Source organism: Bos mutus, chromosome 5, assembly GCF_027580195.1.
Source record: "Bos mutus isolate GX-2022 chromosome 5, NWIPB_WYAK_1.1, whole genome shotgun sequence".
Lineage (NCBI taxonomy): Eukaryota > Metazoa > Chordata > Mammalia > Artiodactyla > Bovidae > Bos > Bos mutus.
The window spans coordinates 23,957,405-23,979,210 of record NC_091621.1 but is presented as its reverse complement, the minus strand read 5'-3'; the positions used below and the strand labels follow the sequence as shown (position 1 = coordinate 23,979,210).

Genomic DNA, 21,806 nt, shown 5'->3' with positions numbered 1-21,806 from the left:
GGAGCAGCAACCTGAGGGAAGCCCACAGGCTCGCAGGGCAACTGGCTGGCTCTTTGTCACCAAATGCAGCAGGTTGAATGCAGACATCACTGTGATATCTTCACCAACAAAACGAGAGGCAAAGAACAGGGGCAAGAGCTGAGTAGGAGAAAAAAAGAAAACAAAAACAAATTAAAACATCACAAATGTTAAACACGTCCACTGCACAATTGATGTTACGGTTTTATCCGGAACTGAACACACACAGTGCTAATACATTGCAAATGCCTATTTTTCAGATGGTGAGCTTACTTTCAACCCAGGCTTATTTATATCTTATGAATAAAATACACACTATATAATAGTGTAATGTGTGAACACGTTTTGCAAGAGGTTGGAAAAAGAGACAAAGTTTAAAACAGTTGAAAGGAATTAACATTTACTGACTTCATACCAAGTGACAGGAACTGTCTGGGGCCAAATACACATACATTGTGTCATTTAATTCTTAGAATATACCTAGGAGGTAGGTTTTATCACCCAATGTATATGTGAGGAAGCCAAGGCTCAAAGGTCCACGGGCACAAAGCAAACAGCCAGTGGGGGGGAAATAAAATTAAAAAGCCTTGTTCTATCCAACTACAAAGTCCCCCTCTCTCCTCACACCACTTTGCCTTCTTCCAGCAATTATTTGCGAATCTGGAGAAGACTGCAAAATCCTGTAAGATTAACAGATTTCTTTTGTTAGAGTTTCATACTTTTAAAAAATAGAGAGCCAAATAACCTAAGGACAACTAGGAGGCTTCACTGTAGAAACAGCGTTACGTTTGAAGACGACATATCAACTACGAATTTTCATTTGATTCTATGATCTATGATTTCTAGATCAATTCTGTAACCAATGTTCACAACCTAGCCTTAAAGGAGGTAAAAATAATTTTTAAAGTTTTCGGAAATGAATCATGTGGAACTGTGTGAATGTTAAACTTTAAAGAAAAGTTGTTAGGATTTTCTTTAAAGTTTTAGACAATCTTTCAGTTGGTAAAGATTAACTTCAAATGAAGGTGGAAATACTGGATGAATAGAAACTTCCCATATTTTATTTAAAATTAACATTACAAGTGCCCTTAACCACTAAATGTCCAAAAATGGATATAAAATTAATGTCTCGTTCATTTCCTGACCCTCTCACCCCCCACTTTTTCTCCCCCCAAATAAAAGTCTGTTCCTGGTCTCTCCTGACCTCCTCAAAGAACAAACACATAATAAACAGTAATATATTTGACCAAATCACTCTGGAGTATATCTGACAGAAATCTGCTTGTATTAACATGCCTGAACTCTGACTTCTCCAAACTAAACTCACTACAAAACCAAAACATTTTTGTGTTACTAACTGGAGACAAAAAGGAGGAAGAGGGAAGGTAAGTATCACAATGCACAGCCTGAAAGAACCATTAAACATAAATAAACATGTCATTTGCACGAGTGACTGCAGAGCAGGGAAAGAGAGCATTCCTTTGGAGCAGACTACTGACTAATAAAAGATCAAAGGTCTATACCTCACAACACTATAAATAAAAATGTATTTTTTCCCTGTGACCTTCGCTGTGAGGAGTAAAGTGTGCACGGTGAATGTAATTACTTAGCAAAGCTGCAGCCTCATTGTGCTCCTGCAGTTGACCATAAAACGTCTTCCTATTCTGTTTCATCAACTGCTGTACCAGGCGGCCTGCGCGCCTACCGATGGCCACAGCCATCTGGCTTGTGTCAAAGCCAGCGCACAGGAAGAAAGGGAGTGATGTCACTCTGCAGGTCAGGCAAAGAACAAAGATGCATTCTATAATTAAAAGCTAAGGGCCTCAAATACCGGGGGCCCTTCAGCATGATATGACGGCGTGATTTAATGTTCTGACGCTTGCCTTTATTTCTACCCAAAAAGCCAGGGCTCCATCTAGTGGCAAATTAGTTTTGCCCAGTTTTCTTTAAAAGGGAACCCATCTGAGTTAGCATCCAACAAAACAGAGCAACAAAGTGACTACTTTCCGAGCAATCTAGCCTTTTTAACAAAAAGTACAGTTTGTCACAGTGCCCTCTGTCCTCAAGTCCTACAAAGCATGCCCTTTCACAGCTTAGGATTGTGAGGATAACAGCCAAAGCAGCTAATTTTGCAAAAATGCACCATGTACTACAGTCTACCCTGAAAAAAATGTAGCTGAGATGGAAAGTGAGAAACGCTTCTAGAGAACGGATACATGCCTCTGGATGCCTTGGTGAAATCAAACTCATAATGTTGTACTCCAGGAAACAAAAGTATCCTAGTTAATACGGCTCTAAATGTGACACCAGGAGCAACTCACCTATAGAACAGAAAATGGAATATTTTTATGGTGAAACAATGTAACAAATTTAGTTTAAACTAATGTTTTCCACTTAGTTTCTCTTAGTTTATGCTTGCAATACATGAAGTAAAATACGTTGACAAACCAGTCTAAACTGCAGAATACACTGAATGAAAGACGTGATATCATAATGGATGGGTAGGATCTATGAGATCAGACTGCCTGGGTTTGAAGCCTGGTCCTGCCCCTAAGGAGTGGTGTCACCTTGGCAAAGTGGCTTACCCTCTCAATGCCTCCGTTTCCTCAACTCTAAAATAACAATTAAATCAGTTAATTGGTTAGAACCACTTGGAACAACTCCTGGCACATAGTTTATGCTCACAAACATTAGCTCTTACTAGTGTTTATCTATTTATTTATTTTTTAATATTTATTTATTTGGCTGCATTGGGTCTTAGTTGTAGCACACAGGATCTTCAGTCTTCACAGCAGCATGTGAGACCTTTTTAGTTGCAGCATGTGGGATCTAGTTCCCTGACCAGGAATCGAACCCCAGGCCCCCTGCATTGGGAGCTCAAAGTGTTAGCCACTGGACCACAGGGAAGTCCCATCTTACTACTAGCATTTAAATGTACAAATATTTGTTTTTATTTTAAAATTATATGAATTAGAAATTTCTAACAGTCCATTTATATCCAATCCTATTGAGCCTTAGTAGGCCATTCTCCAAACATTGATTCTGATTTAGGCCAGAAAACTTACTACTCTTGGATTGATTTCCATGGTAGGATAAAGATATTCTAAGCTTGGCAGCTGAGGAAACCCTTGCCATATGACAGGCAGTATTCTAAGCACTTCGCATTTATTAGCTCTTTTAATCCTCAGGACATTAAAAGGTACATATTATCATTTTCCCACTTTTAGATATAGAGATTGAGGCATAAGGAGGTTAAGGAATTTACCTAAGATCTCCTGGCTGGTAAGAAGCAGAGCCCTTAAGTCACTGGACTGAATGATTTAACAGATTTGAATCCAAGCCATCTAGTTCAAAGCCAGTGCTCTTGACCACTATAATTGGCAATGGAAAGTTTAAGGTTGTTACCAATTCACTCTACATACTCTGACTCTATGTTCTCCTAATAGACAATGTGGCTGATAATAAATACTTAATAAAGATTCATTTAATTCAAAAAGAGGAACTAAATGATTTAGTTCCAGCGAAGAGGAACTAAAGAGCCTCTTGAAAGTAAAAGAGAGAGAAAAAGCTGGCTTAAAACTCAACATTCAAAAAAGTAAGATCACGGCATCCAGTCCTATCACTTCACGGCAAATAGATGGGGAAACAGAGGAAACAGTGACAGACTTTATTTTCTTGGGCTCCAAAATCACTGCAGATGGTGACTGCAGCCATGATATTAAAAGACATTTGCTCCTTGGAAGAAAAGCTATGACAAACCTAGACAGCATATTAAAAGCAGAGACATTACTTTGCCAGCAAAGGCCCGTCTAGTCAAAGCTATGGTTTTCCAAGTAGTCATGTATGGATGTGAGAGTTGGACCATAAAGAAAGCTGATCTTGAAAGAATTGATGCTTTTGAACTGTGGTGTTGGAGAAGACTCTTGAGAGTCCCTTGGATTTCAAGGAGATCCAACCCGTCCATCCTAAGGGAGACCAGTCCTGGGTATTTGTTGGAAGGACTGATGTTGAAGCTGAAACTCCAATACTTTGGCCACCTGATGTGAAGAGCTGACTGATTTGAAAAGACCCTGATGCTGGGAAAGATTGAAGGCAAAAGGAGAAGGGGACAACAGAGGATAATATGGTTTGATGGTATCACCGACTTGATGGACGTGAGTTTGAGCAAGCTCCAGGAGTTGGTGATAGATAGGCTTCCCTGTCTTAGCAACTGAACTGAATTCAAGAAGATTATTTGAAGACTCTATTGACTTTGAGTGAAAAAAGTACAGAGTTAAGGAAGTAAAAAGCCTGAGACATACTCAGACATCTAGATTTAATTTTTCTGTCCCACCACATGTAACTTCTCTTTCCCCTTCATCTTCAAATTTTTTCTTTACACTCTTTTGATATACCTTTAGGATATATAGCGTAGAGAAGCTCAGGATTGAGTCCACTTGCATCTACTAAACCTTCAATATGTTGATGATACGGTACTTCTGACAAACCAACACTTACTCTCCACACTGCTGCTGCTGCTGCTAAGTCGCTTCAGTCGTGTCTGACTCTGTGCGACCCCATAGACGGCAGCCCACCAGGCTCCCCCGTCCCTGGGATTCTCCAGGCAAGAACACTGGAGTGGGTTGCCATTTCCTTCTCCAATGCGTGAAAGTGAAAAGTGAAAGTGAAGTCCCTCAGTCGTATCCAACCCTCAGCGACCCCATGGACTGCAGCCTTCCAGGCTCTTCCATCCATGGGATTTTTCTAGGCAAGAGTACTGGAGTGGGGTGCCATTGCCTTCTCCACTCTCCACACTATCTCCCTCCCAAATACTCACGTTTCAATTAGCCTGCCTTTTCCCATTGTGCCCCTTAAGCTGCCTGGACGAAGACCCTAGCCAGAAACAATCCTAGTCCAAAAAGAGGCAAAAGAAACACATTCTTTGAGTGATGACAATATTTGGGAAAAGAATTAGCATTAAACACCCCTTACACTGCCCGGTGGTCCAGTGGGTACAATTTCATGCTCCCAATATGAGGGGCCCAGGTTAGATCCCTGACTGGAGAACTAGGTCCCACATGCTGCAACTAAGAGTTTGTGTGCTGCACCTAAAAAGATTCTTCATGCTGCAACTAAGACTCAGCACAGCTAAATAAATAAATAACATTCCCTGGAAATCAATACTGAGCAAAGACTGATCTCAACTGGCCTTGGCCTACAGTAGCTTGGAGCAGGGCTGGAGTTCCCAGCCAGAGGGTCTGGGTCACAGTGGTGAAAGCACCAGATCCTAGCCACTAGGCCAGTGGTCAATGACGAGGGCCCTGGCCTTTGGCTTTGCAGAAAAGAATTTCCACAAAGATAGAAAGTAGTGAAGCAAGTAAATTATTTATTAAGAGGTAAAAAAAAAAAGAATATAGTACATGTGGATAGACACAGGGGCGGACTGAGAGAGAGAGAGCCGCTGAGTTGCCCCCTTGAGGCAGTTTGAATTACTTTTATGGGGCACGTCTGTGTCTCTTTTGACCAATCATGTTGATGTGCCTGGGTCACAGTCAATACCTGGTATATCTCAGGATCCTCACACGTGTACTCCTAACCAAGACGGATTCTACCGAAGAGGCCTGTGGGTAGCCTGGCATTAGTTAGCATCATTTCCCTTTGATCTCCAAGGACATTTTCTGTGCATGTGTAGTCAGGGAGGTCTCCTGATTTCAAGAATGAGAAACATGTGGTCTGCACAGGGCCCAGGCTCCTCCCTTAATTATCCTCCTATTCTCATCTTGGAGTTTCAGTCCATAGGGAATGAATCTCCAATCGCTTTACTCTGGGGGGTGGTGCCGTGGGCGGGGCAGCAGTGGCATCTATCTCCTGCCTCAAGACCACCCAGAAAATCTACAGCTCCTCAAGTTTATCCTCAACTTCCTCACTTTTATATTGCTTTTTGTTTGTCTTTTACGTATTTTGAATTGGAGGATAATTGCTTCACAATGTCTTATTGGTTTCTGCAGTACAGCCATGTGAATCAGCCATATTGTACTGTTTTTGTCTCAAATAATTTCACAGGTGAATAACATTTATAGATAACCAACATGTTCTTTTTAAATGCTAGACACAATGTACACATCTTTCTAATCTCTCATAATATCTAGTACATCACTTTGGAGTTATTTAGTGTGTAAAAATAGGGGTTGAACGATACCTAATGAGCAGTGTGACCCTGTGTGTTGAGAACAGAATTAGATTGCACAATTGTCTGTAATTTTCTGCTTGAAACTTTTTAATGGTTCCTTTCTGCATGTTGCAGGGTTTCCCAAACCCTGTTCTGAGAACAAGCGTTACCCCTTCAGACAAAATTAGTAGTGGAAATGCTACCTAATAGGAAGGGCCTGAGAGGTTTCACAATAAATACACCTGTCTCAGCTGATGCCTTTAAATGGTTTTGACCTTACAAAACCCCTTTCTTTCCTATCACCAGCCCACAGAACACATTCTGGTAAATCCTTTGGATCATGTCCAAATTACTGAACAAAGCATCCAAAGTTCTACATCTAGCTGCTGCCTAACCTTCAGCCTTTTCTCTTGCCATACTCCACATCCCACCCCACCCCACGTTCCTGCCATACCAATATACTCATTTGTTGTTTAGTCGCTAAATTGTTTCCGACTCTTTGCAACCCCACGGACTGCAGCACGCCAGGCTTCCCTGTCGTCCACTATCTCCTGGACTTTGCTCAAACTCATGTCTATTGAGTCGGTGATGCTATCTTACCAGCACATCCTCTGCCGCCCTCTCCTCCTTTTGCCTTCATTCTTTTCCAGCATCAGGGTCTTTTCCAATGAGTCAGCTCTTTGCATCAGGTGGCCAACAATAACTTTCCGCAAACAGGTTTGCTCTTTCCTACTTCCACTTCCAAATCTTTCTTCATTCCATATTCTTCTCTCCTTTCCCCACTCTCAACTCCCACCCCTTCTAACTTCTCCTATTTGAGTCCCCAGCGAAGCACTAAGCATTCTGTCACATCCCTTACTAACAATTTTTAGGGCACTGATTTGCTCACACCCCGCTCTTCTAGATTATAAACCTCTTAAGCGTAGAGACAGTTTCTTTTTCATCTTTGTATCCCTAGTACCTGGCACCTAACAGCCATTCATGTGTTGAGTGGAAGAATGATTATATAAATAACTGACTATGGAAATGGTTGTTCAGGATCATCACTTCCCACCCTGCTATCTCTGCCATCTCAACTGTTTAATGGTGCTTAAAGGTAAGAATCTGAACTAAGATCAATTGATTCCTCCATGGCAATTAGAAGTATCTGTGAAGAGGTAGGAAGTTGAAAGTGCCATCTGACTTGAGATCTGAAGATAATTCAAATGCCCTATTTTGGTCAAAAATGTTTACTTCTCCATCTTTTATTATCCCTAGAACTCCAACATCCAAAAATTTGACAAACATTAGTTTGTTAGTTTTTTGGTTTGGGTTTATTTTTATTTCCTTTTACTTTTTTTCTTGCAATTGAACAATCATTTGCCAAAGAGAGATGATATAAACGGGAAAGCAGGGAACTCACACAGTTGATAATTAACTCCAAAATAAATGAGCTGATTGTGCTAGTGGATTTAAAAAGTCAAACCTAAAGGTCAAATCTCTTCCAATAAATGCCAAAAGAATGTCTACAGCAGTGGTTTTCCATGAGTTAGTAAAATGTTCCCCCCAAAACTTCAAGAGCCAACAGAAAGTTGACAAATTTTAATTTTGTCAAGAAAGAACAAAAAGCCCCGAACTCTAATCTCACCATAATTTCAGAAAAGAAAGATTATATGGACACCAAGAACTCAGAAAGCAACCTCAAGATAAAGAATGTTCTTTTGAATAATATAGTTAAGTTTTGAGGAAAAACATTTCATTGTTGCTATTATTCTCATTTCTTAGGAAAAGAAGAAACTTCATCATGGGCCAGCATGTGGAAACCACTAATCTAAATGTCTACAATAAAGTTCTATACTTGGCACCATGGCATCACCGACTCAATGGACATGGTTTGGGTGGACTCCGGGTGTTGGTGATAGACAGGGAGGCCTGGCGTGCTGCCTGTTCATGGGGTTGCAAAGAGTTGGACACGACTGAGCGACTGAACTGAACTGAGTATTTGCTGAATGAATTGATCAACCAATCGTTTACTTCTCAAAATTAACATGCCTAATTAGCTAGAATCTAGAATCAGGCATTTCTTTTGTTAAGCAGAGATCTTTTTGTATTTGTTATAAGAAACAATAGAAGCCCAGCTATCAGAATCCTCAACCTTCCAAACCATTTAGAGATAACACTTTTAAGATACCAAGTTTTAGTCAGCTCACCTGTATAAATTCCTACCACATGGAAAACAATGTATTAACAGTTGATGAATACACAAAGATACATGCTGTCAAAAAAACATATTAGCCTAGATGGAACCAAAAGATATGTACTCAATGCCTTTACTGAGGCAGAAATAAAGTACATGGAATTTCAGAGGAAGGACAATTTCTTCCAGCTTAGGGGGCTTACCCTGGTGGATCAGAGGGTAAAGTATCTGCCTGAAATGCGGGAGACCCGGGTTCAATCCCTGAATTGGAAAGATCCCTGGAGAAGGAAACAGCAACCCACCCTAGTACTCCTGCCTGGAAAATCCCACAGACGGAGAAGCCTGGTAGGCTACAGTCCATGCGGTTGTAAAGAGTCAGACATGACTGAGCGACTTCACTTTTACTTTCACTTTAGGGGGAGGGAGTGGCAGGGTTATGAGGGGTTGGGAACCAAAGAAAAGTTACATAAAGAAGAATATTTTATTTAATATCTCCAGGATTAGCCATTTTTTAATTTTTTGATCTTAGCGTCCCTTTACACTCCTATGTAAAAAGGACCGCAAATGCCTTTTGTTTCTGTAGTTACACCCATCAATATTTACTACATTAGAATTAAAACAGCCACTTAAAAGTATTTGTTTATTCCATTTAGAATAACAAAAATAAAAATAACAACACTACACATTACCAACTGACATTTTCAGTGAAAAATAACTAGATTAGCCAAAACAAACAAATAAATATTTAAAGGGAAAAGCTTTACATTTTTCTCAAGTCAATCTGTCTAATGTCTGGCTTAACAGAAAATAGCTGGATTCTCATCTCTGCTTCTGCATTTAATCTATTGTGATATGTTGTTTTGGTTGAAGTATAAGTAAGCGTTAGTCATGCCCGACTCTTTGGGACCCCATTGATTGCAGCCCACCAGGCTCCTCTTTTCCAGGAAAGGATTCTGGAGTGGGTTGCCATTTCCTTCTCCAGGGGATTTTCCCAACCCAGGGATCGAATGCAGGTTTCCTGCACTGCAGGCAGATTCTTTACTGACTGAGCTACAAGGTTGAAGTATATGTATGAATAAAATCTCACCTCACTCAGATAAGCAGTTGGAAAATAGAGGAATATTTCAGATAACTACAGATATGCTTCTTTGGTATTAACACCAAAATTCAACAATGACAGTCTGAAACTACGTATTATCAGTGAACTTTTCATACTATTACATTAAAATTCATTGGTCTATTTTGCATTTTTACTGGATCTTTTAACTGTGTATGATTTTGTAACATCGCACACTGTTAATTTAGAAAACAGTGGTTCATTTGGGTTATGCATATCTTTCACATGTTGACACATTTTGCTTTTAGTATCAAAAATCATAATCGTTAATAGTCACCACTGATTTTGTCAGGTACATCTTTAAATGTTGAGAAGCTGTCAAGCTCACAGTGGCAGATACATGTTTTCCAGAATTCTATTTTTTAACTTGAAAGCTCAGCTTTTATCATTGCCAACAAATACAGTTAGTTGTTTTCCTTAAAGTGACAGAATCACTTTGTTCATTTTTGAGAAAATATCTGCCAAATATCCAATTTATCTAGTTTTTTTTTTATTTATTTGGCTGCACTGAGTCTTAGTTGAGGCAGGCTGAATCTTTAGCTGTGACATGAGAACTCTTAGTTCTGGCACGGGGGATCTAGTTCCCCGACCATGGAAACCAGGTCCCCTACATTGGGAGCGCAGAGAATTAGTCACTGGACCACCAGGGAAATCCCCAAATATCCAACTTTAAATAACCATAGGCTTCAGTAGTTCAGAGGGTCAAGAATCCACCTGCCAATGCAGGAGACATAAGAAACGCAGGTTTGATCCCTGAGTCGGGAAGATCCCCTGGAGAAAGGAATAGCAACCCACTCCAGTATTATTGCCTAGAGTATCCTATGGACAGAGGAGCCTGGCGGGCTACAGTCCATGGGGTCGCAGAATTGGACATGACTGAGCAACTAACTCACACACACAATTCATCTTTTGGTCATTCTGTCAAGTGAAATGGTGTTTCAAACAATCACACCCCAGTACTCTTCCTGGAGACAACTTTGCATTGTGGAAGCACTTTATAAAAATGTATTTTTTGTTTTTTCACACAAAATATTAAAAAGATATGCACTCAAGATCTAGATTTAATAAAAGTTATATAAATTTTACTAGTTCATCAAAAACATTCTTAAGTGAAAATGGCCTTTTCTCCTATGTGCATGTTAGTGAAGAATGGAATGACTACTAATAATATTTGTTTCCACTGCCTCACTGGCAGTTTCTACTGCTCTTGCAACATCAACCCAAATGTCAACACAGTGAAAAAAGAAAATAACGTCAGCATTAGTATGAAAATAGTTTTGACTTCATGAATCCTTTGAAAGGCTCTCAGATTCCAGGGATCCTTAGTCCACACCTTGAGAGGTGCTGGTCTAACCCTCTGGTTGACACATAGAAAGCCCAGAAAATGTTTCATGAGCGTTTGGGTTATTTTATGTTTTATTTTTATTATTTATTTGGCTGTGGTGGGCCTTAGTTGCAGCATGTGGGATCTAGTTCCCTGATCAGGGATTGAACCCAGGTCCCCTGCACTGGGAGCATAGAGTCTTAGCCACTGGATCACTAGGGACGTCCCTATAAGCACTTGTTGAATAAGTGAACAGGGAACAGAGAACTACATTTATAATGTAACCCATGTTGTTTAGAAAAAACAAGTGGTTAGAAAATAATGCCAGTAGTATTTAGACCTCTTGCTACTTCTAAGGTAATTAGTTCATTTCCCACTTCATCTAGTCTATGGACAAAATGCAAATATAAAATTTTGAATTATTTTATCAAATTGAGGAGGACAGTTATGACAGATTTCTGAAAGTAACAATCAGAACACTACAGCCCAATTTCCTCAGCACCACTCCTTGCAATATAAAAGTATACGTCCTGCTAAGGGATAAGAAAACAAACTGTGAATTACTGCTATGTCCAGAAAAAGGAAAATTAATTTGTTGATAAGCTCCAGTCAATACTTTAGCCACCTGATACGAAGAGCCAACTCATTGGAAAAGACCCTGATGCTGGGAAAGACTGAAGGCAGGAGAAGAAGGAGGCAACAGAAGATGAGATGGTTGGATGGCATCACTGACTCAATGGACATGAGTTTGAGCAGATTCCAGGAGATAGTCGAGGACAGGGAAGGCTGGCGTGGTGCAGTCCATGGGGTCCCAAAGAGCCGGACATGACTGAGCAACTGAGCAACAGCAACAGTATTTATTGAACCTGTATCATGTACATGGCACTATTAATTCATGTACTGCTAGTAGAATAATCAAGGAATTAGAACTTTCAGAAATACTTGAGAATAACAGAATTGTTATCATTAAGTAAGTTTAGAACTAGGAAAATTCTTGATGAACACCTAATGCAGAGATTTTTGAACATGAAATGACCACTCAACACAGGTAAAATAATTAGTTGAAAGGCGTATCACAACAAATTTGTTTAAAAATTGTCTTTAGATGCTGAAGTGTGAGGATAAGGGTTTTTTGTTGTGTTGATGTTGTTGTTTTAAGGATAAGGTTTTTAAGAAAACAACTAGGGATGCACAGGCATAGAGAAAAGCCCACTTGAGGACCCAGCAAGAAGGTGGCCGACTTTCTTGTCCAAAGAGAGAAGCCTCAGGAGAAATCAAACCTGTCCACATCTTGATCTTGGACTTCCAGCCTCCAAAACCATAAGAAAATAAGTTCTTGTTGTTTAAGTCATCCAGCCAGTGGTATTTTATGGCAGCTTAAACCAGTATTCCTTGTTTCCCTCCACTCATCTCCTTAGTTACTCATGCTGTTGCAGCCTTGTTAGCCTTCTTGCTGTTTCTCAAATATGCCAAGCTGGCTTTCACCTCAGTGAAACACCTCAGTGAAATGTAAAACACTGAAAGCTTGGAAAGCTCTTCCTCCCACATATCTCTGCTGCTGCTACTGCTGCTGAGTCACTTCAGTCGTGTCTGACTCTGTGCGACCCCATAGACGGCAGCCCACCAGGCTCCCCCGTCCCTGGGATTCTCCAGGCAAGAACACTGGAGTGGGTTGCCATTTCCTTCTCCAATGCATGAAAGTGAAAAGTGAAAGTGAAGTTGTTCAGTCGTGTCCAACCCTCAGCGATGCCATGGACTGCAGCCTACCAGGATCCTCCATCCATGGGATTTTCCAGGCAGGAGTACTGGAGTGGGATGCCATTGCCTTCTCCGAAATATCTCTGCAGCTTATGCTTAATTCCCACACTTCAGTCAGGTTTCTGCTCACATGTTGCCTTCTTAATGATGCCATCCTATTTAAATTTTAGCCTTTGTCACCTCTTGGTTCCCTATGTCCTGATTTCTATGTTTGTTTTTCCTCATACCACTTATCACCATCTGACATACTACATACTTACTTTATTGTCTGTCCCTCCCATTAAGGCTGGAGATGCCATGAGAGCAGGAGTTAGTGTTGCTTTCTGGTTTGCCACTGATACTTTGGTACCCAGAGGGCTCCTGGCACAGAGTAGGCCCTCGAGTAATATTTATTGGATCAGTTGGTGGATGAACAAATGGCACTGGCCCATAGGTAGGCAAAAAGATTGATAGGATAGACTAGAAAAAAACAACAAAAAAAAAAAAAGAAAAAAAAAAAGAAAACAACTAGGATATATTTAGAGTTATCTCTTTAATAATGTCACTTTCCTTCACTTGTTTTCTGAAGTGTTTTCTTCAGAAACTAGAACTAGCACCAGGAATGTGCAGCTTGGACCATCTGCTCCTCAGTCCATAAGTATCATCTGTATATGACTACATGAGGATGTTGCTCATGAAATATCATCCATCATGGGGATCTCATTGGAAGAAAAGTGGGAAAAACAATGAGTTGATCCAAAGCTCTTATTTTGTCAACAGCAAAACAGAGATAAACAGACCTAGCACAGGTCAGAAAGTCATTTGGGAAAACATTAAGCTAAAACTCCTTTTATGCACACGTTGTGACATCTACAGTTTCCTTTTTAATCAGTTCACACAAAAAGTAAGAAAAGGACATAAAGAATTGTACCTAATACTGACAACACAAGGGTTACTCTGTGTCCATTAAGAAGGTATACCAATGGTATAATTAAAATAGAATTATGTATATAAGTCCATCTTCTGATGTTACTTTTAACTCTACTAAATGCTATCTTTTTACAAGGATTCCTGTTTTGTAGTCCATGGAATTCTCCAGGGCAGAATACTGGAGTGGGTTGCCATATTCTCCTCCAGGGAATCTTTCTAACCCCGTGATCGAACCCAGATCTCCTGCACTGCAGGCAGATTCTTTACCGTCTGAGCCACCAGCGAAGCCCAAGAATACTGGAGTGGGTAACCTATCCCTTCTTCAGTGGATCTTCCCAACCCAGGAATTGAACCAGGGTCTCCTGCATCGCACGTGAATTCTTTACCAGATGAGCTACCAGGGAAGCCCAGATATAAGTCCATCTTCTGATGTTACTTTTAACTCTACTAAATGCTATCTTTTTTCCCAGGATTCCTGTTTTGTAGTCATCTAGTCAAATGCAGGCGTTTATTCATTCTCACATTAATCTATTCTTAATATTTATTTAATTTGGCTGCACTAGGGACCTTCGTTGCATCATGTGGGATCTGTCGCTGTGGCGCACCAATTCTCTAGTTGAGGCACACGGATCAGTCGTTGCACCACAGAGGCTCAGTTGCATCATGCAGACTTAGTTGCCCTGCTGCATGTGGGGTCTTAGTTCCCCAACCAGGGATCAAACTCAGGTCCCCTGCATTGCAAGGCAGATTCTTAACCACTGGGTCATCAGGGAAGTCCCTCACATTAATCTTTTAAAACTTCTATCACCAATACCTTTTTCTTCTAACTTATACATTGATTTCACAGTCCACAGCATCTACATTACATGTGTTTCACCTAAAAAGCTTTTCTTCATATTTAAAAAGTGCCAACAGAAAAGCAAAACCCACATAAACAAATCACTTTTGATTACTGTTAAAAAATACCTTCAGAATTTTTCAGTCTTTTTGACTGTTTCATTTTGTTGTGTTTATGTAATAGTTTTGCTTTTCTAGTACTTGAGTTCAAATTTAAACCTTCTCACCAACTAGCTAGGTTTCATTTGACAAGGTTTACTCTGAGCTATGAAAGTCTCATTTGTAAGTCTGGAATTTATAATAGTTTCCTCGCAAAACTGCTACTAGAGAAGCGCCTGGCACACACAAGTTCATGTCCATGTCTGTATCTAATATCATTTAATCTTCACATCAACCCTGAGGTAGGCATTCCTATATGTGGTAGTCATTAGTGCTATTTCCACAACACTCTGAATCTCCATTTTCCAGGTACCTTCTAGGCCCCTGTGGTTGCATGAGATTGTGTCACTAGTCCTGGGGAGGAAGTTGTGAACAGAAATGATACCATGTGCCACTTCTAAGACAGATCACTTAATTGCTGGCGTGAAGCTCTCCAGAACTCTCTTTCTCTCCAACAGTGATCAGCAATGTTCTATAATTAGATGATGGCTGCTCCATTAACCACAATCCTGGAGTAGGAGATGTGGAGCAGAGTTCCCATCTGACAGACAATGAACAGGCAATACAAGCAAGAAATAAAACTTCAGTGGCTGAAGCCACTGGGATCTGGGGATTATGTGTTCCAGCAGAAACTAAGGTTCAGAAAATAACCTGCTTGAGGTCATATGGTCAGTACTGAAGACAGAATTTGAGCTGAAGTCTATTTTAATCTTTTGTAGTACATTAAACATTCCTCAAGGGCAGGGACTCTTATTTCCCAGATAGCTGTCCTTGTTTAGAAAAACAACAGGGTCTGAAGGCTGGGAAGTCCAATGCCAAAGACAATGAGACCACTCTGAAAAGACCAAGGTCTTCCTCTCATCAGTCACCCCTTCTATTTCTAAATACCCCAAAGAGAGTCAGAAGATATGGCTCTCTTCTCATATTCAGACATAAAGAATAGGAGAAAGCTACTTCACTTTGGATCTTCTGGAGCTAACAAATAAGTCCCAACCCTTCAAGAACTAGAGGTTTTCCTCACAATTTTTGCCATATCCTCATAACCCCTCTGCCTTATTATTTTACTTAATATTTTATGTAAGTTGAGTTTAGCTTTTTCCTATGTGGTAATATATGTGGAATCCCAAGTCTGATGTGTAAGCTGTATTTTAACTAATATCTATTAAAATAAATATACTGCTATTGGAAAAAAAGAATTAAAAATTTCACTCATGTGTAAACTGACTGAGTAGCTCCTGATCACAGCAAAATGACTGCTTATGAAGATTTTATTTTCTGGAGTGACTGAAAGCTCCCTGGCCACTAACCAGGTCTGCTGAAGCTTCTTACTCATTTAACAAGTCAGTGCCCAGACACAGACCTTAGAAATATAGTGTCCTGATCACAAGAGAAGACTCTACACATGGACATCACCAGATGGTCAACACTGAAATCAGACTGATTATATTCTTTGCAGCCAAAGATGAAGAAGCTCTATACAGTCAGCAAAAACAAGACCAGGAGCTGACTGTGGCTCAGATCATGAACTCCTTATTGCCAAATTCAGACTTAAATTGAAGAAAGTAGGGAAAACCACTAGACCATTTAGGTATGATCTAAATCAAATCCCTTACAATTACACAGTGGAAGTGAGAAATAGATTTAAGGGAATACATCTGACAGACAGAGTGCCTGATGAACTATGGACAGAGGTTTGTGACATTGTACAGGAGACAGGGATCAAGACCATCCCCATGGAAAAGAAATGCAAAAAAGCAAAATGGTTGTCTGAGGAGCCCTTACAAATAGCTGTGAAAAGAAGAGAAGCGAAAGCAAAGGAGAAAAGGAAAGATATTTCCATTTGAATGCAGAGTTCCAAAGAATAGCAAGGAGAAATAAGAAAGCCTTCCTCAGTGATCAATGCAAAGAAATAGAGGAAAACAACTAGAGATCTCTTCGAGAAAATTAGAGATACCAAGGGAACATTTCATGCAAAGATGGGCTTGAAAAAGGACAGAGAAGGTATGGACCTAACAGAAGCAGAAGATATTAAGAAGAGGTGGCAAGATTACACAGAAGAACTGTACAAAAAAATCTTCACGACCCAGATAATCACAATGGTGTGATCACTCACCTAGAGCTAGACATCCTGGAATGTGAAGTGGGCCTTAGAAAGCATCACTACGAACAAAGCTAGTGGAGGTGATGGAATTCCAGTTGAGCTATTTCAAATCCTGAAAGATGATGCTGTGAAAATGCTGCACTCAATATGCCAGCAAATTTGGAAAACTCAGCAGTGGCCACAGGACTGGAAAAGGTCCATTTTCATTCCAATCCCAAAGAAAGGCAATTCCAAAGAATGTTCAAACTACCGCACAATTGCACTCATCTCACACGCCAGTAAAGTAATGCTAAAAAATTCTCCAAGCCAGGCTTCAGCAATACGTGAATGGTGAACTTCCAGATGTTCAAGCTGGATTTAGAAAAGGCAGAGGAACCAGAGATCAAATTGCCAACATCTGCTGGATCATCAAAAAAGCAAGAGAGTTCCAGAAAAACATCTACTTCTGCTTTATTGACTATGCCACAGCCTTTGACTGTGTGGATCACAATAAACTGTGGAAAATTCTGAAAGAGATGGAAATACCAGACCATTTGACCTGTCTCCTGAGAAAGCTGTATGCAGGTCAGGAAGCAACAGTTAGAACTGGACATGGAACAACAGACTGGTTCCAAATCAGGAAAGGAGTATGTCAAGGCTGTATATTGTCACCCTGCTTATTTAACGTATATGCAGAGTACATCATGAGAAACGCTGGGCTGGAAGAAGCACAAGCTGGAATCAAGATTGCCGGGAGAAATATCAATAACCTCAGATATGCAGATGACACCACCCTTTTGGCAGAAAGTGAAGAGGAACTAAAAAGCCTCTTGATGAAAGTGAAAGTGGAAAGTGAAAAAGTTGGCTTAAAGCTCAACATTCAGAAAACGAAGATCATGGCATCTGGTCCCATCACTTCATGGGAAATAGACGGGGAAACAGTGTCAGACTTTATTTTTTGGGGCTCCAAAATCACAGCAGATGGTGACTGCAGCCATGAAATTAAAAGACGCTTACTCCTTGAAAGGAAAGTTATGACCAACCTAGATAGAATATTAAAAAGCAGAGACATTACTTTGCCACCAAAGGTCCGTGTAGTCAAGGCTATGGTTTTTCCAATGGTCATCTATGGATGTGAGAGTTGGACTGTGAAGAAGGCTGAGCACCGAAGAATTGATGCTTTTGAACTGTGGTGTTGGAGAAGACTCTTAAGAGTCCCTTGGACTGCAAGGAGATCCAACCAGTCCATTCTGAAGGAGATCAGCCCTGGGACTTCTTTGGAAGGAATGATGCTAAAGCTGAAACTCCAGTACTTTGGCCACCTCATGCAAAGAGTTGACTCATTGGAAAAGACTCTGATGCTGGGAGGGATTGGGGGCAGGAGGAGAAGGGGACGACAGAGGATGAGATGGCTGGATGGCATCACTGACTCGATGGACGTGAGTTTGAGTGAACTCCGGGAGCTGGTGTTGGACAGGGAGGCCTGGCGTGCTGCGATTCATGGGGTCGCAAAGAGTCGGACACGACTGAGCGACTGAACTGAACTCAACTGAACTAGGACTCTCATCTTATGAAGCAGAAAATTCAGAGATACTAACTAGACTGCAAAATACTAACTGGTCCCTTAGAATCCATCCTCCCTTCTTCCCATGAGTAACAAAAACTTCTGAAATTTTATATTTCTCTGCCTCCTCTGTAGCTAATTGTGAATATGATACTAAGCTCTAGCCAATGCAATTATGTGTGATCTTTCAAGTCACCTCCTTTAAAGACAAAGTCACTTGCTTTAGACTTCTTCTTCCTCTTGTTGTTGTTCAGTCGTTACGTTGTGCCCGACTCTTTTGGACCCCATGGACTTCTTCCTCCCCTGGGAAAAGGCAAAAACTGCGGCAGCACACTTGAACCCTGGGATGGAAGCTACTTAATGAGAAAGGCAGACTTAACAGGCCATGAAGCAAAGCTACCTACTCACCAACTCAGCCTTGGGCTACTAGCTACCTTAGGCTATCATTGGGGAGAAAGAGAAACTTCTACTTATGTCTGTCACTCTGCCTGGAATCGCTTTGTCACAACAGCTTGTCATGTGGCTACATCAAAAGTTGATGAGCAAACATATTATTTAATGTTACAAAAGTGAACAATAGTGGTTCCCTTGTGGCTCAGTTGGTAAAGAATTTGCCTGCAATGCAGGAGACCTGGGTTTGATTTCTGGGTCGGGAAGTTCCCCTGGAGAAGGAAATGGCAACCCACTCCAGTATTCTTGCCTGGAGAATTCCATGGACAGAGGAGCCTGGCGGGCTATAGTTCATGGGATCGTAAGAGTCAGACATGACTTAGCGACTAATGAACCACCACCACCACCAAATGAACAATAAGGGAATTTTAAAAATCAACAAAACAATAAACAATGGTAGACATAAGGGAGAAGAAAGAGCATATAAATACTTGTTTTTTATAACTGTATATTATCTGAAATTGATGAATCAGAAATAGTGCTCTAACTTTACTGACCAAAACTAGGAGATTGACAGAAGAATGATTTTAGAACATTGCTTCAAAAGAGTGAAGCAAAGATGAGAAGAGATAGAATTGGAGGCTGTTGCTTTTCACCTGAAGTTCCCTCTCATCAAGAACCATGTGCAAAGACAAAAATAAAACAAACTTAGGCATGTAAAAAAGATGCAGTGCCTCAGTGGACCATTTCATCTAAAGAAAAACTTGCTATTACAGGCTGACCAAATCCTGCCCTACCCTTGTGACTCCAAACTACAGTTATTATCTATTGCTGTCATGTCCGACTCTATGATGTCATGGACTGCAGCACACCAGGCTCCTCTGTGCTCCACTATCCCCTGAAGTTTGCTCAGTTTCATGTCCATTGAGTTGGTGATGCTATCCAACCAATTCATCCTCTGCTGCCCCTGTCTCCTTTGCCTTCAATCTTTCCCAGCATCAGTGTCTTTTCCAATGACTCAAGTCTTTACATCAAGCTGCCAGAGTATTGGAGGTTCAGCTTCACCATCGGTCCTTCCAAGGAATATTCAGGGTTGGTTTCCTTTAGGATTGACTGGTTTGCTCTCCTTGCAGTCTAAGGGACTCGCAAGAGTCTTCTCCAACACCACAGTTCAAGAGCATCAATTCTTCAGCAATCAGCCTTCTTTATGGTCCAACTCTCACATGACTACTTGAAAAACTATAGCTTTGACTATACAGTTATCTGTATCTATCACTAAAAGACTGTTTTTAATGAGTTTAATATAAGTCCTAAAAATATGTAAATCATGCTTCAAATATTTAAATTAGAACTTTTCCACCATTCCTGGAATAGAAAGTTTTAGCACTGGAAACTGCCAATGTTTGCTCTTGTATCAGAATTTTAGCATCCCTCCCCTCTAAGTTTACTTTCTGTTGCAGAAAGTAAGAATTTGCTCATGATAGTATGCCTTGTGCCTTGTATCTGATAAAGCAGATAAAGGACAAGTTTTATGAAAATGTAGTCCTATTCCACTGAAAGATAAATCTTAATGCCTTCATCAACTATCTTTTAACACTATGCTGAACTTGGGAGAAAGGTGAAGCCCTAAATGAGACCATAAAGTGAAAGACATTAAATATTTTGCATTATGTTGTTTCTACTTTGTCCTCAATGGTTTTTCTTCATTAATTTTAGATGATTAAATCATATTTTAAAAAGAATTTAGGTATTTCATGTGCACCTTAAACTATTTATCATCTCCAAAACTCAATTTGTTTCCTTCTTCACCAATTTATTATTTTTTCTGTATTCCTGATTCTGTTAAAAAGTACTCCCATTCCATACAACCACTAAACTCCAAACTTGAGAGTCATCCTCAGTCATTTTCTACTTTAATTTTTTTATACTTAATCAACACCAAGTACCGCCAACTTTATTTCCAAGATATTGCTCAAATATATTCTTTCCATCTTTCATCTAGAATATGGTCTTCCTGCCTCTACCCTGACTCCTGGTCACAGCCATCCTCCATTCTGCTGCAGGCATAATGTAAACTCACTCTGACCACGTCAGAACTCCGCTTCATGTGCTTCCACAGTTATCAACAACCATGAGGAAAACACAACCAACCTATTCTGGCATTCAAGACCTATCAGATTCATTTCTCTTCCTATCTTAACTTCAGACCCCAGCACTCACTGGACATTATACAATCCATTAACTCTTTTATCCCTTACTTTATCTCTAGTCCTCACCAGTGTCTAACCTTTAATAAGCACTCAAAAAGCATTTGTTGAGTGAATGAATGAATAAAGATTCTCTTTTGATAATAGTCAACCATTTATTGTTTCCTACAAACTCTTCCATCCTCACTATACCACTTATATTTTCCATACCATATAAAGAATGAACTTTTCTTTTTTAACCTTCAAGACCAGTTTAGATATCATCTGCCCTAGGAAACATTTTTTCACAGCTATTCCTCTCACCTTTCTCCCCAACCATGCCATTAGAAAGTGAATCAATTCTGCTTCTAATACTTCCTACCTCAGTACCTCTATTATTGCAAGTTAGAATTTTAGACATGTACACACTCCACTTAAAAATTCCTTAAGAGTAGTCAGCAGGATTCACATCTGTAAAATAAAGACTCAATAAACATTTTCACAGAACTGAACTCAAATATCACTTCCTCTGTTTCCCCCCATCTCTGTTCATAACCCAAACTCTAACCCTAACCCATTCCCTAATAGGGAATGTCCCAATTCCCCCAGGATAGAGTCCTATACTATACCCAGGCAGTGCAGTATACAGGAAAGGGTCAGAACTGGAGTTAACTTCTGACTCTCTCTCTTAACCAGCTGATAAATCTTGAGCAAATTAGTTACCTGTCTCTGATTCCTAACCTGTGTAACATAGATCATATCACTTATTTCACTAAATTTCAGAAGGATTAAGTGAGATAATATTTTTGAAAATAACTAGAAGACTGCTCAGTGAATTTTACTTCCCTTACTGAGAAGGAAAAGCAAGAAGAAGTCTGAGATACCATGTAGAGACACAGAATGAGAGAGAGTGCGTGTGTGAATGAGTATGACTGTGTTCATGTGTATGCCTGCGTCTGTGTGTCTGTGTTGGAGGGTTTAATTAGTTCAATTTTGGACAGGGGAAGAGTAAGGTGATTGTTTAATATACAACTTAGATAAGATTAATTTAAGATTAATTTTTCTACTTCAGTAATTATAGTTTAATGATTGTCAAAAAATCATTATCTCTGACCAAAAGGAAAAACCTCGTTTTGCAAT

General features: G+C 40.1%; 1 protein-coding gene across 6 annotated transcripts in view; it reads right to left on the bottom strand.

Annotated features, from left to right (window-relative positions):
• The window catches only part of MSRB3 (methionine sulfoxide reductase B3), a 180,360-nt gene that overhangs the window by 138,987 nt on the left and 19,567 nt on the right, over nt 1-21,806 (bottom strand). For 4 of the 6 annotated variants that reach the window (XM_005910352.3, XM_070370547.1, XM_070370545.1 and 1 more), the window contains exon 2: nt 12-138. The exons of 1 other annotated variant lie outside the window; for it this stretch is intronic. In XM_005910352.3, the coding sequence (XP_005910414.2) occupies nt 12-87 (76 nt within the window). In that variant the 5' untranslated portion in view covers nt 88-138. Of the gene's footprint in view, nt 1-11; nt 139-2,238; nt 2,340-21,806 lie in introns of all 6 variants that reach the window. One more of the 6 variants, XM_070370543.1, reaches the window with a different exon arrangement.